General features: G+C 44.7%; 2 protein-coding genes across 3 annotated transcripts in view; both read left to right on the top strand.

Annotated features, from left to right (window-relative positions):
- The window catches only part of LOC139182962 (antigen WC1.1-like), a gene marked incomplete in the record, with an annotated part of 771738 nt that overhangs the window by 623311 nt on the left and 131596 nt on the right, over positions 1-16831 (top strand).
- Positions 7719-16831, top strand: part of LOC139176099 (antigen WC1.1-like) — a 61401-nt gene continuing 52288 nt past the window's right edge. For both annotated transcript variants that reach the window (XM_070788635.1, XM_070788634.1), the window contains exons 1-2: positions 7719-7834; positions 11620-11940. In XM_070788635.1, the coding sequence (XP_070644736.1) occupies positions 7762-7834; positions 11620-11940 (394 nt within the window). In that variant the 5' untranslated portion in view covers positions 7719-7761. The remainder of the gene's footprint in view (positions 7835-11619; positions 11941-16831) is intronic.

The following is a 16831-nucleotide window of genomic DNA, read 5'->3' as shown; positions in this document are numbered from 1 at the left end:
TTCATGTTAAAGGAGGAACATATTTTGCTGTATTTTCCAGTGTTCTGAGGCTGGTCTGCAGGCAGAACTCATCTGCACCAAAGCTCCACATGGAATAGAGCCTCAGTTCATAGACTTTGAGTCTGAGCAATCACTCAGGCTTTGAACTCTGAGTGCCACCCCAGAGGCACTAACCTTAGGTTGCAGTGGTTTAAGAATCACCACCCACAAGAACTCAATAGCTCTGCAGTTGGTAATTACATCAGATCTGAGCAGAGGTGGGTTAATCGTGAAGTTGATGAAACGTGTTCTTCAGAGCCTCTCCTTGCACCAGCCCCTTCCAAATCCTGAGGGGAGCCCTAGGGCTGTGGTTGAAGCAGAGAGGACTCTATGATCCTTGCCCCCTCACCGTGTCTTCTGCCTGCCTTTTGCCTGTGGAAAACTTTAGTCAAAGAATATGTTTAATTGGAGAAGCGAGAAATGTGGAAACAAAGGAAAACAGTCAGAGGAGACTAAGTATTAATAATGTAGTCATTAAGCACAGTCAAGGACCTTTAGTTCTTTCTCAAGGGTTACAGATGATATTCTGAGCCATGTCCTGTGAGCTGTCTTATAGACACAAAACACCAGGCGGAGCAGTGAACTACATGATGACCACACTGTATCCAGGATTTGAGCATCCACAATTCTGAGAACTGACCACAAAGACATGGGAACAAGTACACCCAAGCACTAAAGATCAACTGTACCTAAAACAACCAGTGGATGTTTTGGATGGCATCACCGACTCAATGGACATGAGTTTGAGCAAGTTCCAGGAGTTAGAGATGGACAGGGAAGCCTGGTGTGCTGCAGCCCATGGGGTCGCAAAGAGTCAGACTCGACTGAGTGACTGAACTGAACTGAAAACCACCAAGATGATGCTAATCAGACCCCTGATGACCAATTTGAAGATGATTGTTAGAGATGAGTGTGCTGTTTCTGCATATAACCTCCCCCCACCTCAGCTCTGTCTATAGAAGCTCTCACCCTCTTCTTGTCATGGGGTGGGCAGAGTCGGCCCTTGTACAGATGTCCACCACCCTCCCTGCCAGTTGCTGGCATCTGGAATAAAACAAACTTTCCTTTCCACCAACCTGGCCTGTATGCTGGCTTTTTAGTGGTTAGCAGCCGGACCCCTCACACATACCTTTCGGTTACATGGTCACAAGGAGATAGGTTTTGAATGTGCCATTTTCTTCAGTTGAGGGAAAAAAAAATTCAGCAAAGTTATTTCTTACCCAAAGGTGAAGAATTTAATTAACTACATGAAGAACTAAATCCAGGAATCAGATTTGTTCTGGAAATCAAGAAGAAACAGAAGAGGTTTGGAAAGTACATGCTGCTTTTTCATTAGTACAGGATTGGTGGAATGTGAAAATAAGATGAAAGATGATGAACTGACTAACTCAGAGCAAAGGAGAGCTGTTTAAGGATGAAGGTCAAGATGCTCAGAGACAAAGATGGGGAAATGGAAGCACCACTGTCAGCACAGACTGATGTAAAGGGAGGAGGAGCTGCACCAGGTGTGGATGCTCTTAAGCAGAAGTTTAGGTCTAGTTGTTGGTCAATCAGTGATGGTGACTAGGAATCAACCAAGCCCCAAAGAGGAATCAAGTTGAGACCTGAGGGAGCAGCTTGGGATGAAGACACAGAAGGAAGAGGAGATCCAGAAAAGTACCTGCTTTATGTGACAGATTTTGTCTTCCTTTCACGTCTTCAGAATAGGCTCTGTTCTGATGCTGGAACAACTGACTCCCAAATCTCAGAAGGAACACACACATGCATACACACATTCATTACCAACCTGCCAACGTGCTGTGGTCAGTGAGGCTCCACTAGCTTACACGTGTACCATGTGGAACACGCAGCTTCTGGGGCAGGAAAGAGAGAAACCAGAGAGTCGCATGGGGTTTTCATGCCTCTACTCAGAAGTGACACAGGTGACAACACCCACGTTTCATTGGCCAGAATGAGTCACTGGGAGATAGAAAAACAGCTATTTGATGAATATTACTATTGATGCCACATCCTTGGTAGCAATGCTGTCAGTTGTTTTCTTGCCTTGGTGAAGTTTCTGAGGTACAATTTTGTGCAGAAATTAAATGTCATTAGACCATCCTCAGAATGGGATTTGAAGAAGCCCTTCTGTATCTGGTTCCTTTGTCTGATGTGTCTCTGGCTCCTTACTGCACTTCTGTCTGTGCTGAGTGGGAGTAGTCAGATTCGTGTCTCCCATGTCCCCACCACCCTCCCCACTCAGTATCACTAACTGCAGGGTGATTTTCAGCATTTGTTTATTCATTCATTTCTTTCTTTATCCACTATTTGTTAAGCTCTCTCTATGTGTCTTTACTTGACTTTAAAGAGATATTGAAGAGTAAGACACAATACTTCCTCTCAAGAAGCCCCCACTTTAGAGACAGTGAGCAAGGTTTTACAGATTAAATAAACACAGCAGTAATTTTGAGCTGGAGGAAATAAAAAGAGTTCACAGAGGTGACAACTCTGTGCTTTTAAAAACAAGAGAAGATTTATGAATTTTCTCTCTGTAATGGGATTAAAAGTGTGTCCTCTAGAACTGAAATATACATAAATGTAATATTCTCTATATTTATCACCGATTTCATCTTGTGCACTAGCAAGGGATGTTTGTGTGGACTGAAATTTCCATGAAGTTCACACAGACTCTCCCATTTAAAATTTATCCCTCAATTTAGCTCGGGTTCATGGTAATAACTGTCTTGTCATTTCTAGTTCAAGCTCCCTGCTGAGACTGGTTTTCCTCTCTTTCAGGAGGCATCTTCTTGTCTCTCCTCCCACAGGTGGTGCCTGGGGTGGGAGGGCTTCTTTCCGACAGCAGCAAGGAATACCCTTTGTCTGCATGCTCTCCACTTAGAATCTGCTTGTCTTTGATTTCTTAGCTTTGATCTGCTCTTGTCTCTGGGTATCTGGTGTTGCACTATGGAGGAGTGAATGAGGGCAATTCAGTGCCACGCTCTGTTCGATGTTTCTGGTTATAGACTGTAACGGGCTGAACAGAGATGATGGGCTGGACCTCAGCCTGCTCATGACCTTGCTCTTTCCTTCATGCTCTTGTGATGAAGTGGTCTTTGGTAAAGGAGTCTTTACTAACCTTGGTCCCATCCATGCAAGGAACACAGATGGTGAAGGGGTCTCCAATGCTTTGGTTTAACAACTCAGTTAAATTTTTCCTTTAGAGTTGTATACCTCTTTTTTAATTTAAAAATATTTTGTATTTTAGTCTGTCTGATTGGTCCTGAGGAAATTTTCCTCAAGCAAGCAGGTTTAATTATTAACTTTCCTAGCAAAGAGATTACTGAACCTCTGACCACCATTTTCTCATGGTGATTTGGGGATAATAATGCTACATGTTGTATTGCTTCACAATCCATAAGGACAAATAGTTAGCCTAAGTCAAAGAACAAGATTCTTTCTGCTCTTTACTTCTGTACTTCTAATTCAACATAGAAGATGTTTAAATTTTTTTATAACAAAATTTCTTCCTGTTACAGTTGTGTGTGGTTTGAATTGAAAATATGCCAAATGATAAATACTTACATCCTGAGCACTTGGCCATATCTGATTAAGACCAGAACAGGAGGCTTCATGGTCTTCACCTGTCAGTGTTCTGTGGTTTGTCTTCTTTATCTTCAGATATACAAAGAAATTTGCAGCGTTTATACATGTTTAGAACTGGGTGTCTCAGCACTGCTCTTGTACTGGGGCTAGGTTGTTTCTAGTTATTGAAATTTACTGCATGCATTGCATAAAGGTGTTGAAGTGAACCGTATATAGCTCATACCATTTAACAGTATTGAAATATCATTAAAACAAATGATGCAGCTTGCATTGTGCTGTTACATCCTCACAACAAATTAAATTATTTCTCAAAAGATTTCTTTTTGATTGAAATGATTTGTGTAAAATACCAAGCTGACATTCATTCATTCAGGTATACAAGAGACATCATTACGATTTTTAGTTAGCCAAGCACTGGGGATATGGAGGTGAATTAGACACAAAATGTTTTACAAAAAGTATATTCGAGTTTATAAGGTAAAATGATTAAGTAAACAACTTAATTCACAAAAGCTCACCAATGGTAAGGTCGAGGTTCTTGAGCAGTTACATGGGGCACAGAGAGAAGGAGTGATGTGTGGAAGACTCACAACTCTGATTGGCACCAATGACCGTCGCAGCATGTGGTTCCTGGGAGAGTTCTGACAGCCTCAGCCAGGGCTCCAGGTCACAGAATTGAATTCCTGTTCTAGAGTCCTGGGATTCCTGGGATGAGATGGTGGGAGATGCCCTAACACTGCTTCTCTACTACTACTACATGTGTAAGTATGTGTGTTAGCCACTCAGCTGTGACCAACTCATTGCGACTCTATGGACTGTAGCCCCTCCAGGCTCCTCTGTCCATGGGATTTCCCAGGAAAGAATACCAAAGTGGGTTGTCATTTCCTTCTCCAGAGAATCTTCCTGACCTAGGGATTGAACTCAGATCTCCTGCATTGCAGGCAGATTCTTTATCATCTGAGCCATCAGGAAAGCAAGTTAACAGTAGTACATACTACTACTACTATGCACTACTGCTATTGCCTGGAGAGTTCCATGGACAGAGGAACCTGGCATGGGTTCGCAAGGCATTGGCCACGACTGAGCACATCAGCATCGGCACATGTACTACTGTTAACTAGTGTTGTAATATCACATGCTAATGCCAACTCACCTAATCCTCACCAAAATCAGTCGTCTTGGTGGGATCATCACCCTCCTTTTACTAATCAGAGAGTGTAAGAACCCCCTGTTCAAGGCCTGCACTTGGCATGTGGCTAAACTGTGAGTCAAGACCAGGCAGTCTGGCTCCTGAGCCTGTTTTCCTGACCCTGTACTGCACTCTCTCATGTTCATTGTGGACACAGCTGGGTTAGTGTCCTCCCTAAAACTTTCCTCCTTCAAATCTTTGATGAGATTGGATACTGAGATTTCTTTATGTGTCAGAAAGATGTAGCTTCATCCGAGGGTGACTTGGTCCATGTTGACCCTGCACCCCCAGCTCTGGGGTAGAGGGTGCTGTGGGGACAGGCTGCCAGCCCTGAGTTTGCCACTCTTTATAGCCCATCCCTTTCTATAAAGGGTCTGGAGCTGCTAACAGCATCTTACCTGTGAGATCTCCATCCCAAGTTGAGACCATGTGTACCTGGTTCACTAAATGCATCCCTGTGTCATCCTGTGGGAGGGATGACTGGACCTCAGGAAGCACGTCCTATGTTCTCGGTGTCTGGCTGGTGGTTTCTGGTGATGGTGTGGACTCCACAACTGGGTAAGGAATGATGACTCTGGGCCCAGAGAGAGTAGAGCATCAATTCTAAGTGACTGAGCAGATCCTGGTCTTACTTCATCAACTGAGTATAAATTTTGGTTTTGATATTTATAGTAAGTTTTTATCATTAACATGTTAAATGTCCAGATATAGAAGGAGATGGGGTCAGGTACAGTCACGGGGCTTGAGTGTGAGAGGACCAGATGACAAGGAAGTGATACTTAAATAAATAATGGGTAAATATTAGCATATTTAGAGGAAGAAAAGCATGTGTTCAACTGTCTTTTTTCCCATCTCAAGTATGAAGAACAGGCATGGCGGGACAGAGAAGTTGTGTCTGCTGACTGGGATGAGGGGTCCCTCCGGTGGGGGATGTGGCAGGGCTGTGGACTAACCTGCAGCTGCCCTCAGTGTTGGCCCTACTGAGACCTTAAGGTGGGCCGTGGGTGGCTCTTGAAGCTGTCTCTGAGCTCCGGTGGGGATCCTGGGGTCTGTGTGTCACAGATACTTCCTTCTACATCTGTGCTGAAAAGATGGAGTCAGGGTGAGGGGGCCTCAGGGTGGGATTGTGTGGACCATAGGGCTTCATCATGGGAATCTTGAGCCTGAGGCAGCATGAAGAAAGGGGGCAGCACATTAGTGACCTTGAATTTCGATGGGGGAGCTCTATCTTGCATTACTTACGGCCCTTCTCAGTCTCTCTATTCATCCCTGGGGTACCTTCTGGGGGAGCATCTTGGACTTCTCTGATGAGTGGAAACAGAACAAGGCAGCAATGGCCACACTGGACATCATCCCTTCTGCTTGCATCTGTCCCCTCAACCCACCTGGGATTCCATTCTTGCCGCCACCTTTCCTCTTAAATGCAGAACAGAGGAGGTGGGTTCATTGGTGGTTTCAGGCAGCATGAACCCCTTTCTCTTCTCTGCTTCACTCACCCCTTCTTTGCCCCCTGCCTGCAGCTATCATGTAGCAGACTTTCTATTTCCCCATCTCTCTGGAGCTGTTCCCTTAAATTATATTCTGTGTCTTGTTTAGTTATGGTTTTATAATACAAAAGTATTCAGAATCTTATCAAACCATACTCTCAGCATACAAAGGGGGTACATGTGAAGTTTAGAAAACTTTAGTCTTTCTAAAGTATAATTTTCTTCTTGTTTTCATTGTTTAGTCACTTAGTCGTGCCCAAGTCATTTCGACACAATGGACTGTAGCTGGCCAGGCCATTCTGTCCGCGAAATTGTCCTGGCAAGAATACTGGAGTGGGTTGCCATTTCCTTCTCCAGGGGATCTTCCCGACCCAGGGACTGAATCCATGTCTCTTGCTTTGTAGGCGGATTCTTTACTGCTGAGCCATCAGTGAAGCCCCATGTTTTCTTCTAGAGATCCCTGCTCCTATTTTGGTGGGCTAGAGTTGAATGATGACTCCTACTTTCTTTTTGTTTCCTTTAATAGCAATCTCTTCCTCTCTGTCAGAATCATTTAGTGACTAGCTGCAAGAGATACTTCACATAAAATGAAATGCAATAAAGGGAAAGGGAGTTAACATGTCTGAATGTCCCTATAGGGAACCCGCCTGCCAATGCAGGAGAAGCAGATTTGATCCTTGAGTCAGAAAGATTCCTTTAGAAGGAAATGGTAACCCCCTCCAGTATTCTTGCCTGGGAAATCCACTGGACAGAGGAGGCTGGCGAGCTACAGTACAGGGGTTTCAAAGAGTCAGACACGACTGAGCATGCAGGCACATGCTCCAGGACCAAGTGTCCAGATCATTCTGAGAAGGGGGAAAACCCTGCAATCTCATCTGCCCAACTTGATGGGTCTCACTTCATGGCTTCACAGTCACCTGTGAATTCCTGTACTCCTGGTCCTCATTTTCTGCTGACCTGATAAATACTCTTGTGTTTCAAGACTTCTTGTAGTTCTCTGCTTCCACCCTGAGCTCAGTGCCGGGGAAGATCAATGCTCGATTCTACAAAAGTTATTCTCCACCGGTCAACAGATTCTACACCCAGACCCTGTGAGATCTCACAGTCTGCAGATATTGACCAGGCTGATCAGGGGAGAGAAAGGCACTCATGATTTTTGATGAACCGTTTCTACCCCAGTCCCAGTGGTGGGACCCAGCTGTCAGGACTACGGAAGCAGGAGCTCAAAGGACTGTGTTGCTCATATAAGGAGATGTTGAAGATTCAGAAGCTCATTGGTATCTGAGCTTCAGAAAGTGGCAGATGCAGCCTCTGATAGTGCCTGAAATGGTAAAAGGTGTCGCTATTGGCTCTCAGGAGGGAGGGTGTAAGGGGTGGTCTATATAGACCCCGGATGGCACCCTGACGCCTGCTCACAGGCTGATCCTGCAGCTGGGACTGTGACCCTGAGGACGTGGGGTCAGGATGGCTCTGGGCAGACACCTCTCCCTGCAGGGACTCTGTGTCCTCCTCCTTGGCACCATGGTGGGTGGTCAAGGTAAGAGCTGCCCCTCTGTCCTGGTTCACAGTAGGGGAGAGGACGCCTTGATGAAGGGAAAGGTGTCTGGATTTGTGGAACCTGGCCTCAGTGTTTCTGACCAAAAAAGAACCATGCTGATGTGAATCCTGGTTCCTCTCCTGTGGGGGGGTGGTGTCCATTGGTCATAGTGGCAGATTTTACAGAGCTATGAAGTTTTGTCTGGATCGGGCTGGGTCAGCCTAAGTCCCCTCCATGGTGTCCCTTGTTTTCAGGGAGCTTCTAGGAGTCCCAGTGGCTCTCAGCGTGTGGAAGTTCCAGTGACTGAGCTCAGCTGGGACTCTGGGCTGTTTCCACACGCTCCATGTGCCTGGTGTGTGAGCACCGCCCCTGGGTCCCTGTGTTTCCTGTGTCTTCGCTCCTGTAGGCTCTGTGATTGTGTGTGTGTTTGTGTGTGTATGTGTGCAGGTGAGGAGTGCGTGAGGGTGTGTGTGTGTGTGAGGGTATGAAGAAGTGTGTGTGTGAGTGTGTGAGGGTGTGTATGTGTGAGGGTGTACATGGGTGTGAAGAGTTTATGTGTTTGTGCAGTGTGTGAAGAGTGTGCAAGTGATGTATTAAGGTGTGTGAGGAGTAAGTGTGGGTGAGTGAGGGTGAGTGAGGAGTGTTTGAGTAGTGTGTGAGGCTGTGTGTGTGGGGGGAGTGTGTGTGCGTGTGTGTGTTTGTGTGTGTGTGTGTGTGTGTGTGTGTGTGTGAGGGAAGGTGGAGCCTGTCTGTGTGAGAGGAACAGAGTTGCTGAGCAGGGAGTGAGTCCGTTGGTCTGTGAAGCACACGGGGTGTCCACAGGGCTGGGTGTCATGGCTGCTGCATGTAACTGGATCAGAGATAATCATACACCTGCCTGCCTCTCTCTGGCTCCTCTCCCCCATCTCTCGGGCTCCCCTCTGCTTGTTGCCATGTCTGCCTAGCACTGGGCTCTGTGAGAGGCTCTGCCTGCTGGCCTCACCGTGTTCCCACCACGTGTCCATTAGGGAGCAGAGAAGCCTGCATCCAGGAGAGGGGATCTCTTGTCTGTTCAGTTCAGTTCAGTTCCATTGCTCACTGGTGTTTGACTCTGTGATCCCATGGACTGCAGCACGCCAGGCCTTCCTGTCCATCACCAACTCCCGGAGTCTACCCAAACTCATGTCCATTGAGTCGGTGATGCCATCCAACCATCTCATCCTCTTTCGTCCCCTTCTCCTCCCACCTTCTCTCTTTCCCAGCTTCAGGGTCTTTACAGATGTGTTAGCTCTTCACATCAGGTGGCCAAAGTATTGGTTTCAGCTTCTACATCAGTCCTTCCAATGAACGACTTGTCCCTCTGTTTGTAAAGATCAGTTGATGTGCAGCCCCACGTGTATAAGTTCCCAAGTCCCTGCCCCAGTTCCCATGACTCATTTCCTGATGTGCTGGGGACCTGGATGGTCCTTTCCCCTAGCAGGATCTGCTATGACTCTGTAGGGAGCACTTCCTCTCGTGCCCTCTCCTGTCCCTCACTCCCTGGGAGCTGCTTTCCCCTGAGTGAGGGTGGAGTATGTTACCAATCCTTCTGTCGTGGTCTGCAAGGTTTCTTTGGACAAATCCGCTGATCTCCTTATGGGAGTTCTCTTGGGTGACAGCATTTTTTATTCTCTTCAGACTTTTAGAATTCTCTCTTTCTCTTTGCATTTGAACAGTTTACTCTGTGAGTCTTGGAGAAGGTTGTTTTGGATTGAAATTTTGGGGTGACTTATTAGCTTCTTGGACTTAGATGTCCAGACCTTTCCCCAGGTTTGGAAATTCGCAGCCTGTCTTTCTTTCTTTTTTATAATTATTTATTTTCAGCTGTGCTAGGTCTCCTTGCTGCATGTGGGCTTTCTCTAGCTGTGGTAAGCAGGGGCTACTCCTCGCTGCAGTGCACAGGCTTCTCACTGCAGTGGCTTCTCTTGCTGGAGACCACAGGCTCTAGGTGCACACATTTCAGCAGCTGTGGCGCACTGGCTTAGTTGCTCTGTGGCATGTGGAATCTTCCTGGACCAGGGATTGAACCCATGTCCCCTACATTGGCAGGTGGATTCTTAACCACTACACCACCAGGGAAGTCCTCAGCCCTTAATTCTTTTCTCCTTCACTTCTTCTGCTATGACTCCGGTCCATACACTGTTTCTCTTTATAGGGTCTTTATATATAGGCTTTCTATATTCCTTTCATTCTCTTTTGGCTCCTCTATTTGGATGCTTTCAACTAATCTTTCTTCTAACACATTGATTCTTGTTTCTTTTTCTTTCCCTTGGTCAATTCCCTGTTGTTGAATCTCTGTGTTGAATTCTTCAGTTTACTCATCATATTGTGTATGTTAAGTCGCCTCAGTCATGTCTGACTCTTTGTGACCCTATGGACTGTAGCCCACCAGGCTCCTCTGTCCATAGGATTCTCCAGGCAAAAGTACTGAAGTAGGTTGCCATGCACTCCTCCAGGGGATCTTCCAGACCCCGGGATTGAACCTGAGTCTCTTGTATATCCTGCACTTGCAGACAGGTTCTTTACCAGTAGCGCCACCTGGGAAGCCCACTCACTTATTATTCAGCTTCAAAATATATGGTTGAAGAATTGAAGAAGTGAAAGTCACTCAGTCATGTTTGACTCTTTGTACACAGTCCATGGAATTCTTCAGGCCTTAGTGGAGTGGGTAGTCTTTCCCTTCTCCAGGGGGTGTTCCCAACCCAAGGATCAAACCCAGGTCTCCAGCATGCAGACTGATTCTTTACCAGCTGAACCACAAGAGAAGACCAAGAGAAGACTGGAGTGGGTAGCCTATTCCTTCTCCAGCAGATATTCCTGACCCAGGATTTGAACCGGGATCTCCTGCATTGCAGGTGGATTCTTTACCAACTGAGCTATCAGATAATTGCAAAAATATCTGGTTAGTTCTTTTTTTTTTATAAAAAATAGAGTCTTCTGATGCTGGGAAAGATTGAAGGTGGGAGGAGAAGGGGATGACAGAGGATGAGATGCTTGCATGGCATCACTGACTGAATGGATATGAGTCTGAGTAAACTCCGTGAGTTGGTGATGGACAGGGAGGCCTGGTGTACTGTAGTCCATGGGATCTCAGAGAATCAGACATGACTGAGCAACTGAACTGAAATGAACACTGGTGATGTCTCCATCTATGATGTTCCTACTAATGAAATCCTTTTTATATGCACAAACCAGAGTCATCTTATGACTTAATCACTAAAGTGACATCTGATCATGTTCGTCAAATTCCATTTGTTAGATGCGTGTTACTAGGTACATTGGAGTGTGGAATTACACAAACACATGAACACCAGATGGCAGGAAAAACCAGGACATTTTAGAGCCTGTTACCCCAGCCCTCTGTTTCTGAGCTGGATGAGATGCTTCCTATGGACAGGGAAGGAGAGGGAGGATTCCTCCCTGGATCCTGGGCCATGAGCAACTGAGATGGAGAAGCTGGGCCCTAAGTACCTTTGGGCACATCTACAGGGAGGGCAGCGTCCAGAGTCTCTGAAGGCCTGTCCTCGGTGGTGTCCCTGGAGCTGGTTCTACAGGCTCCTGAGAAATACTTGGTGCCTCCCTTCCTGCTCCATGGTCAGTGATGGCACATTGGGGGTTTAGAGTTGGCCATGCTGGAAATGTTTATACAACAAGGTCAGGAAATACTATATCCCATGCACTGTTTTGCTTCTCAGAGAGCTAATGTTTTATATATTATACCACTCTAAGTCTCCTAAAATCTTTCCTGTCTTGTGTCTCTTTTGCAGTACTGGAGCTGAGGCTGAAGGATGGAGCCCACCGCTGTGAGGGGAGAGTGGAAGTGAAGCACCAAGGAGAATGGGGCACAGTGGATGATCTGGAATGGACCTTGAAGGATGCATCTGTAGTGTGCAGACAGCTGGGGTGTGGAGCTGCCATTGGTTTTCCTGGAGGGGCTTATTTTGGACCAGGACTTGGCCCCATTTGGCTTTCGTATACTTCATGTGAAGGGGTAGAATCAACTGTCAGTGACTGTAGGCATTCTAATATTAAAGACTATCGTAATGATAGCTATTTGCATGACTGGGATGCTGGAGTGGTCTGCTCAGGTAAGTCCTGTCTCATTTGTGTAGGGATCTCTAGCAGGAAAAGCCTCTGTCTTATTACCAGAATGACTTGAGATTACGGATACAGCCTTTAGAACATACTTGGGTGAAGGGTCTTTGTGATGTGTCACAGGAGGCAGAGGTGAGGTCAAAAGTTTCATACAGATTAGCTTCTGGATTCGACCTCTGTGACCAGTCTCAGCATGGTAATTGTTCTGTATTCTTTGACATAATGGTCAGTAGCGTGTGGTTACATTGATGGGGGGGTGGTGTCATAGGAGAGTTGTAGGCAACAAGGTTTATTATCCTCATTGGTCCTAAAAGTCAGAGTCACCACACTCCATCAGGTTGGTATGAGGGTGATGTGCCAATAGAACAGGCTCAACCAAGCAATGGTGACCCCAAAAGGGCATGTGAAGACCCATGGACAAGTGACCATACCCGAAGTCATGGTGCAGTTACACAAGGAAAAGCTGTGAGAGAAATTCAGTGGTGCATTTAAATGTCCCTAGGTCACAGTCAGAGGAGGCCAGAAGTGGGACGTGTGGCAGGGAAAATCTCATCACAATGGTGTACCTGATGAATCAAGTGGGGAGCTCACACCAATTTGCAAGGATGTTGAGGGAGCAGGAAAATGAAGTCTTGAAGTTTACAACACAGCAACTGAAGTGCATCATGTATAAGAGGCAGTGAAGCTAAGAGTTCATGGGGTTCTCAAGGCAAGAATACTGAAGTGGTTTGCCTTTCCTTCTCCAGTGGACCATGTCTTGTTAGAACTCTCCACTAAGACATGGCATGGATCATAGTTTCATTGAGTTAGACAAAGCTGTGGTCCATGAACTGTGAACTTCCAGATGTTCAAGCTGGATTTAGAAAAAACAGGAACCAGAGGTTACATTGCCAACATCCGTTCGATCACTGAAAATGCGAAAGAGTTCCAGAAAAACATCTACTTCTACTTTATTGACTATGCCATAGCTTTTAACTGTGTGGATCACAACAAACTGGAAAATTCTTCAAGAGATGGGAATACCAGACCATCTGACCTGCATCCTGAGAAATCTGTATGTAGGTCAAGAAGCAACAGTTAGAACTGGACATGAACAAAAACTGGTTCCAAATTGGGGAAGGAGTACGTCAAGGCTGTATGGTTTGTCACCCTGCTTATTTAACTTATATGCAGAGTACATCATGAGAAATGTTGGACCTGATGAAGCACAAGTTGGAATCAAGATTGTCAGGAGAAATATCAATAACCTTAGATGCAGATTACATCACACTTATGGCTGAAAGCAAAGAACTAAAGAGCCTTTGATGATAGTGAAAGAGGAGAGTGAAAAAGTTGGCTTAAAACTCAACATTCAGAAACTAAGATCATAGCATCTGGTCCCATCACTTTCTGGCAAATAGATGGGGAAACAGTGGAAATAGTGACAGACTTTTTTTCTTTTTCTTTTGGCTCCAAAATCACTGCAGATGGTGGCTGCAGCCATGAAATTAAAAGACGCTTGCTCCTTGGAAGAAAAGCTATGACCAACCTAGACAGCATATTAAAAAGCAGAGACATTTCTTTGCCAGCAAAGACCGATCTAGTTAAAATATGGTTTTTCCAGTACTCCTATATGGATGTGAGAGTTGGACTATAAAGAAAGCTGAGCGCCGAAGAATTGATGCTTTTGAACTGTGGTGTTGGAGAAGACTCTTGAGAGTCCCTTGGACTGCAAGGAGATCCAACCAGTCCCTCCTAAAGGAAATCAGTCCTGGGTGTTCATTGGAAGGACTGATGCTGAAGCTGAAACTCCAGTACTTTGGCCACTTCATGTGAAGAACCGATTCATTGGAAAAGACCCTGATGCTGGGAAAGATTGAAGGTGGGAGGTGAAAGGGTTTACAGAGCGTGAAGTGGTTGGATGGCATCACCGACTGGACGGACATGAGATAGAGTAAACCCCGGGAGTTGGTGGTGGACAGGGAGGCGTGGCATGCTGCAGTCCATGGTGTTGCAAAGAGTCAGACATGACTGAAGAACTGAACTGAACTGAACTGAAGCTAAGAGGACCTGATGTGACTCTTAAGAAGTACTCAGTGCTACCTAAGTGTGTTTGACCTATACCAAGGTGGATGCAGGAAAGACAGCAGTGAAACTAGGGTGTGAATTGGTGCTCACAGTGTTTGGTAGAGATGCTTCTAGTTGTTATCACAATTGCAGATTGGATGTCCAGGTTATTAATCACATCAGAACAACTGGACTGGAGGAAGATATTGTCAGTTATCACAGTGAATTCCCTAAGGTAGAGGGCTGGTCTTAGGATAGGAGCACCCCGTCTAATAGGATGGTGGGACAGGGGAGCCCTGAAGACATCTGCAGTAGGTCCTTAAGCCACAGCCAATCAGCTGTTGGGTGTTTATGTACAGGAAGATCATTGTAAAAGTTCTAATCTCACCTTCAGCAGATCTTTGATGATTCTAGTTGATGTCCTTAAGGAAACAATTCTTTTCCTTTTTAAAAAGTACTTTATGAGGTATGTCTGACATACAAAACTGCTTGATAAGTATGCATTTGTGAAACCACTACATCACTTATGTCATAAATCTATTCATCTCTTCAAAATGTTTTCTTCCATTCTCTTTATCATTCTTATTAAAAAAAATTATTTTCAAGATGAATTTGAATTTTAGTTAGAAACTTTTGTTTTAAACAGATCTGTTTTCTGGCATCTCGAGTAACCTTTCTCATTGTCACAATGTCATAATCATGGTTCCAACTGAAGATAAATTTGTGGAAATACTACAGGTGTCTCAACCATATTTTGATAAATCAGCATCTGAATGAAAATGGAGTGTGTGATGTTGAAACTTTATGTGAAATTAGAACTCCCAATGTTATCCTAAGAATACTGATGTCTTGTTATTAATTCCAGTTAAGATATACTTAGAAGTAAAGAATTGGAAGTGCTCTGATATTTAACAAAGGTCTATCTAGTCAAGGGTATGATTTTCCAGTGGTCACGTATGGATGTGAGAGTTGGACTGTGAAGAAGGCTGAGTGCCGAAGAATTGATGCTTTTGAACTGTGGTGTTGGAGAAGACTCTTGAGAGTCCCTTGGACTGCAAAGAGATCCAACCAGCCCATTCTAAAGGAGATCAGTCCTGGGTGTTCATTGGAAGGACTGATGCTAAAGCTGAAACTCCAATACTTTGGCCACCTCATGCGAAGAGTTGACTCATTGGAAAAGACTGATGCTGGGAGGGATTGGGGGCAGGAGGAGAAGGGGACGACAGAGGATGAGATGGCTGGATGGCATCACCGACTCGATGGACGTGAGTTTGAGTGAACTTTTGGAGTTGGTGATGGACAGGGAGGCCTGGTGTGCTGCGATTCATGGTGTTGCAAAGTTCGGACACGACTGAGCGACTGAACTGCATTGATCTGAACTAATATTCAAACCCTGATTGTGGTTTGTACGCCCCAACTACCATTGCTCTAACTTAGACTCTCACATTTTTATGAACTGTTCCAGGTTCCTTCTTTTTCTCTTTTTGTCACTAGTTTCCTCCTCCTGGTCTGTTTTTTTTTTTTTTTTTTTTCTGTATTTTCAGACATATTTTAATGATGTGAAGATAAGTCAAAGTGGTGGTGGTGTAGCAGAAATAAGATTAGAATAGCATGTATTTTCATTATTTTAATCAAAACTCTTGGAGTTTCTTCTGCTCAACCTTAGGAGTCAGGTAAGGAAGAAAAATTTCAGCCTCAGTAGTGGATTGCTGGAAGTGAAGTACCATGTTTAGGATAAATCTAGAGTGGAAACAAAGACCAGAGGAGAATGTAGAGAAGCTTGTTTGAAATAATGAAGAGATTTCATGGGGTTCAGGTGGAAGATCTGGGAGGGAACACACAAATTGTGAAGGACTGTGATGCAAGCGTTCCAAGTTCCTTCAGTCCTGTCCTACTCTTTGTGACCCCATGAACCATAGGATTCTCCAGGCACGAATACTGGAGTGGGTTGCCATTTCTTTCTCTAGGGGATCTTCCTCACCCAGGGATCAAACCTGGGTCTCCCCCATTGCAGGCAGAGTCTTGATTATCTTCTGAGCCACCAGGGACTACAGTACTGAAGTGCAAAATGGTGAGGGGATGAAGATGCAAGGATTGCAGGAGGGGAGGGTTGGAAAGATGCGGGTCAATTCGTACATTCACCACAGCCTCTGTGTTACATTTCCTTCCGTGCCCTCATTCCTTCCCTCCCTCTCTTCCTTTATCTTGCTGTGGGAGTCATTTCTCAGCTCTGTGGAAGTGCTAGCATTTGTAGCTGGCAGTTTTCTTAGTGAAAAATTTTTATAATATGGATTCTGTTTATTTAACAAATAAGTTTACTCATATTTTTCTCTTTTTTTGTATCAGATTTTGGTGAGTTGTGTTTCACAAGTAACGTGTTTTTAAGGACTTGGTCCATTTTACAAAAAATCTTCAAATTAGTAACACTGGTTCATATCTCATATCTTTACATGTTGGGAAGATCTACAATGATATTCCTCCTTTTATTACTGGTGCTGTTAATGTGTTCCCTCTTTTTTTTAATTGGTTTGCTAGAAGATTATCAGTGTTAATGTTCTTTTTAAAAGAATCACTAATGGACTGTATTGATTTTCTTGATCGTGTATTTGCTTTCTTCTGAATTGATTTCTATGCTCAGTTTTCATTCCTCCTTTTCTGTCATGATTGTGGTTGCTTTTGTAGATTCTTGAGGTGGAGTCTTGGATCATTTCCTTCTGTTTCTATTTTTATTCTAATGTAATCATCAAGGAAGCATCAAGGTTCTAAATTTTCTTCTAAGCATCACTTTATTTTTAACCCACCAATTTCAATACTATATAATTTCTTTTGGATTTTATT

The sequence above is a fragment of the Bos indicus genome, chromosome 5 (genome assembly GCF_029378745.1).
Source record: "Bos indicus isolate NIAB-ARS_2022 breed Sahiwal x Tharparkar chromosome 5, NIAB-ARS_B.indTharparkar_mat_pri_1.0, whole genome shotgun sequence".
Lineage (NCBI taxonomy): Eukaryota > Metazoa > Chordata > Mammalia > Artiodactyla > Bovidae > Bos > Bos indicus.
This window is presented reverse-complemented; position numbering and strand designations above follow the sequence as displayed.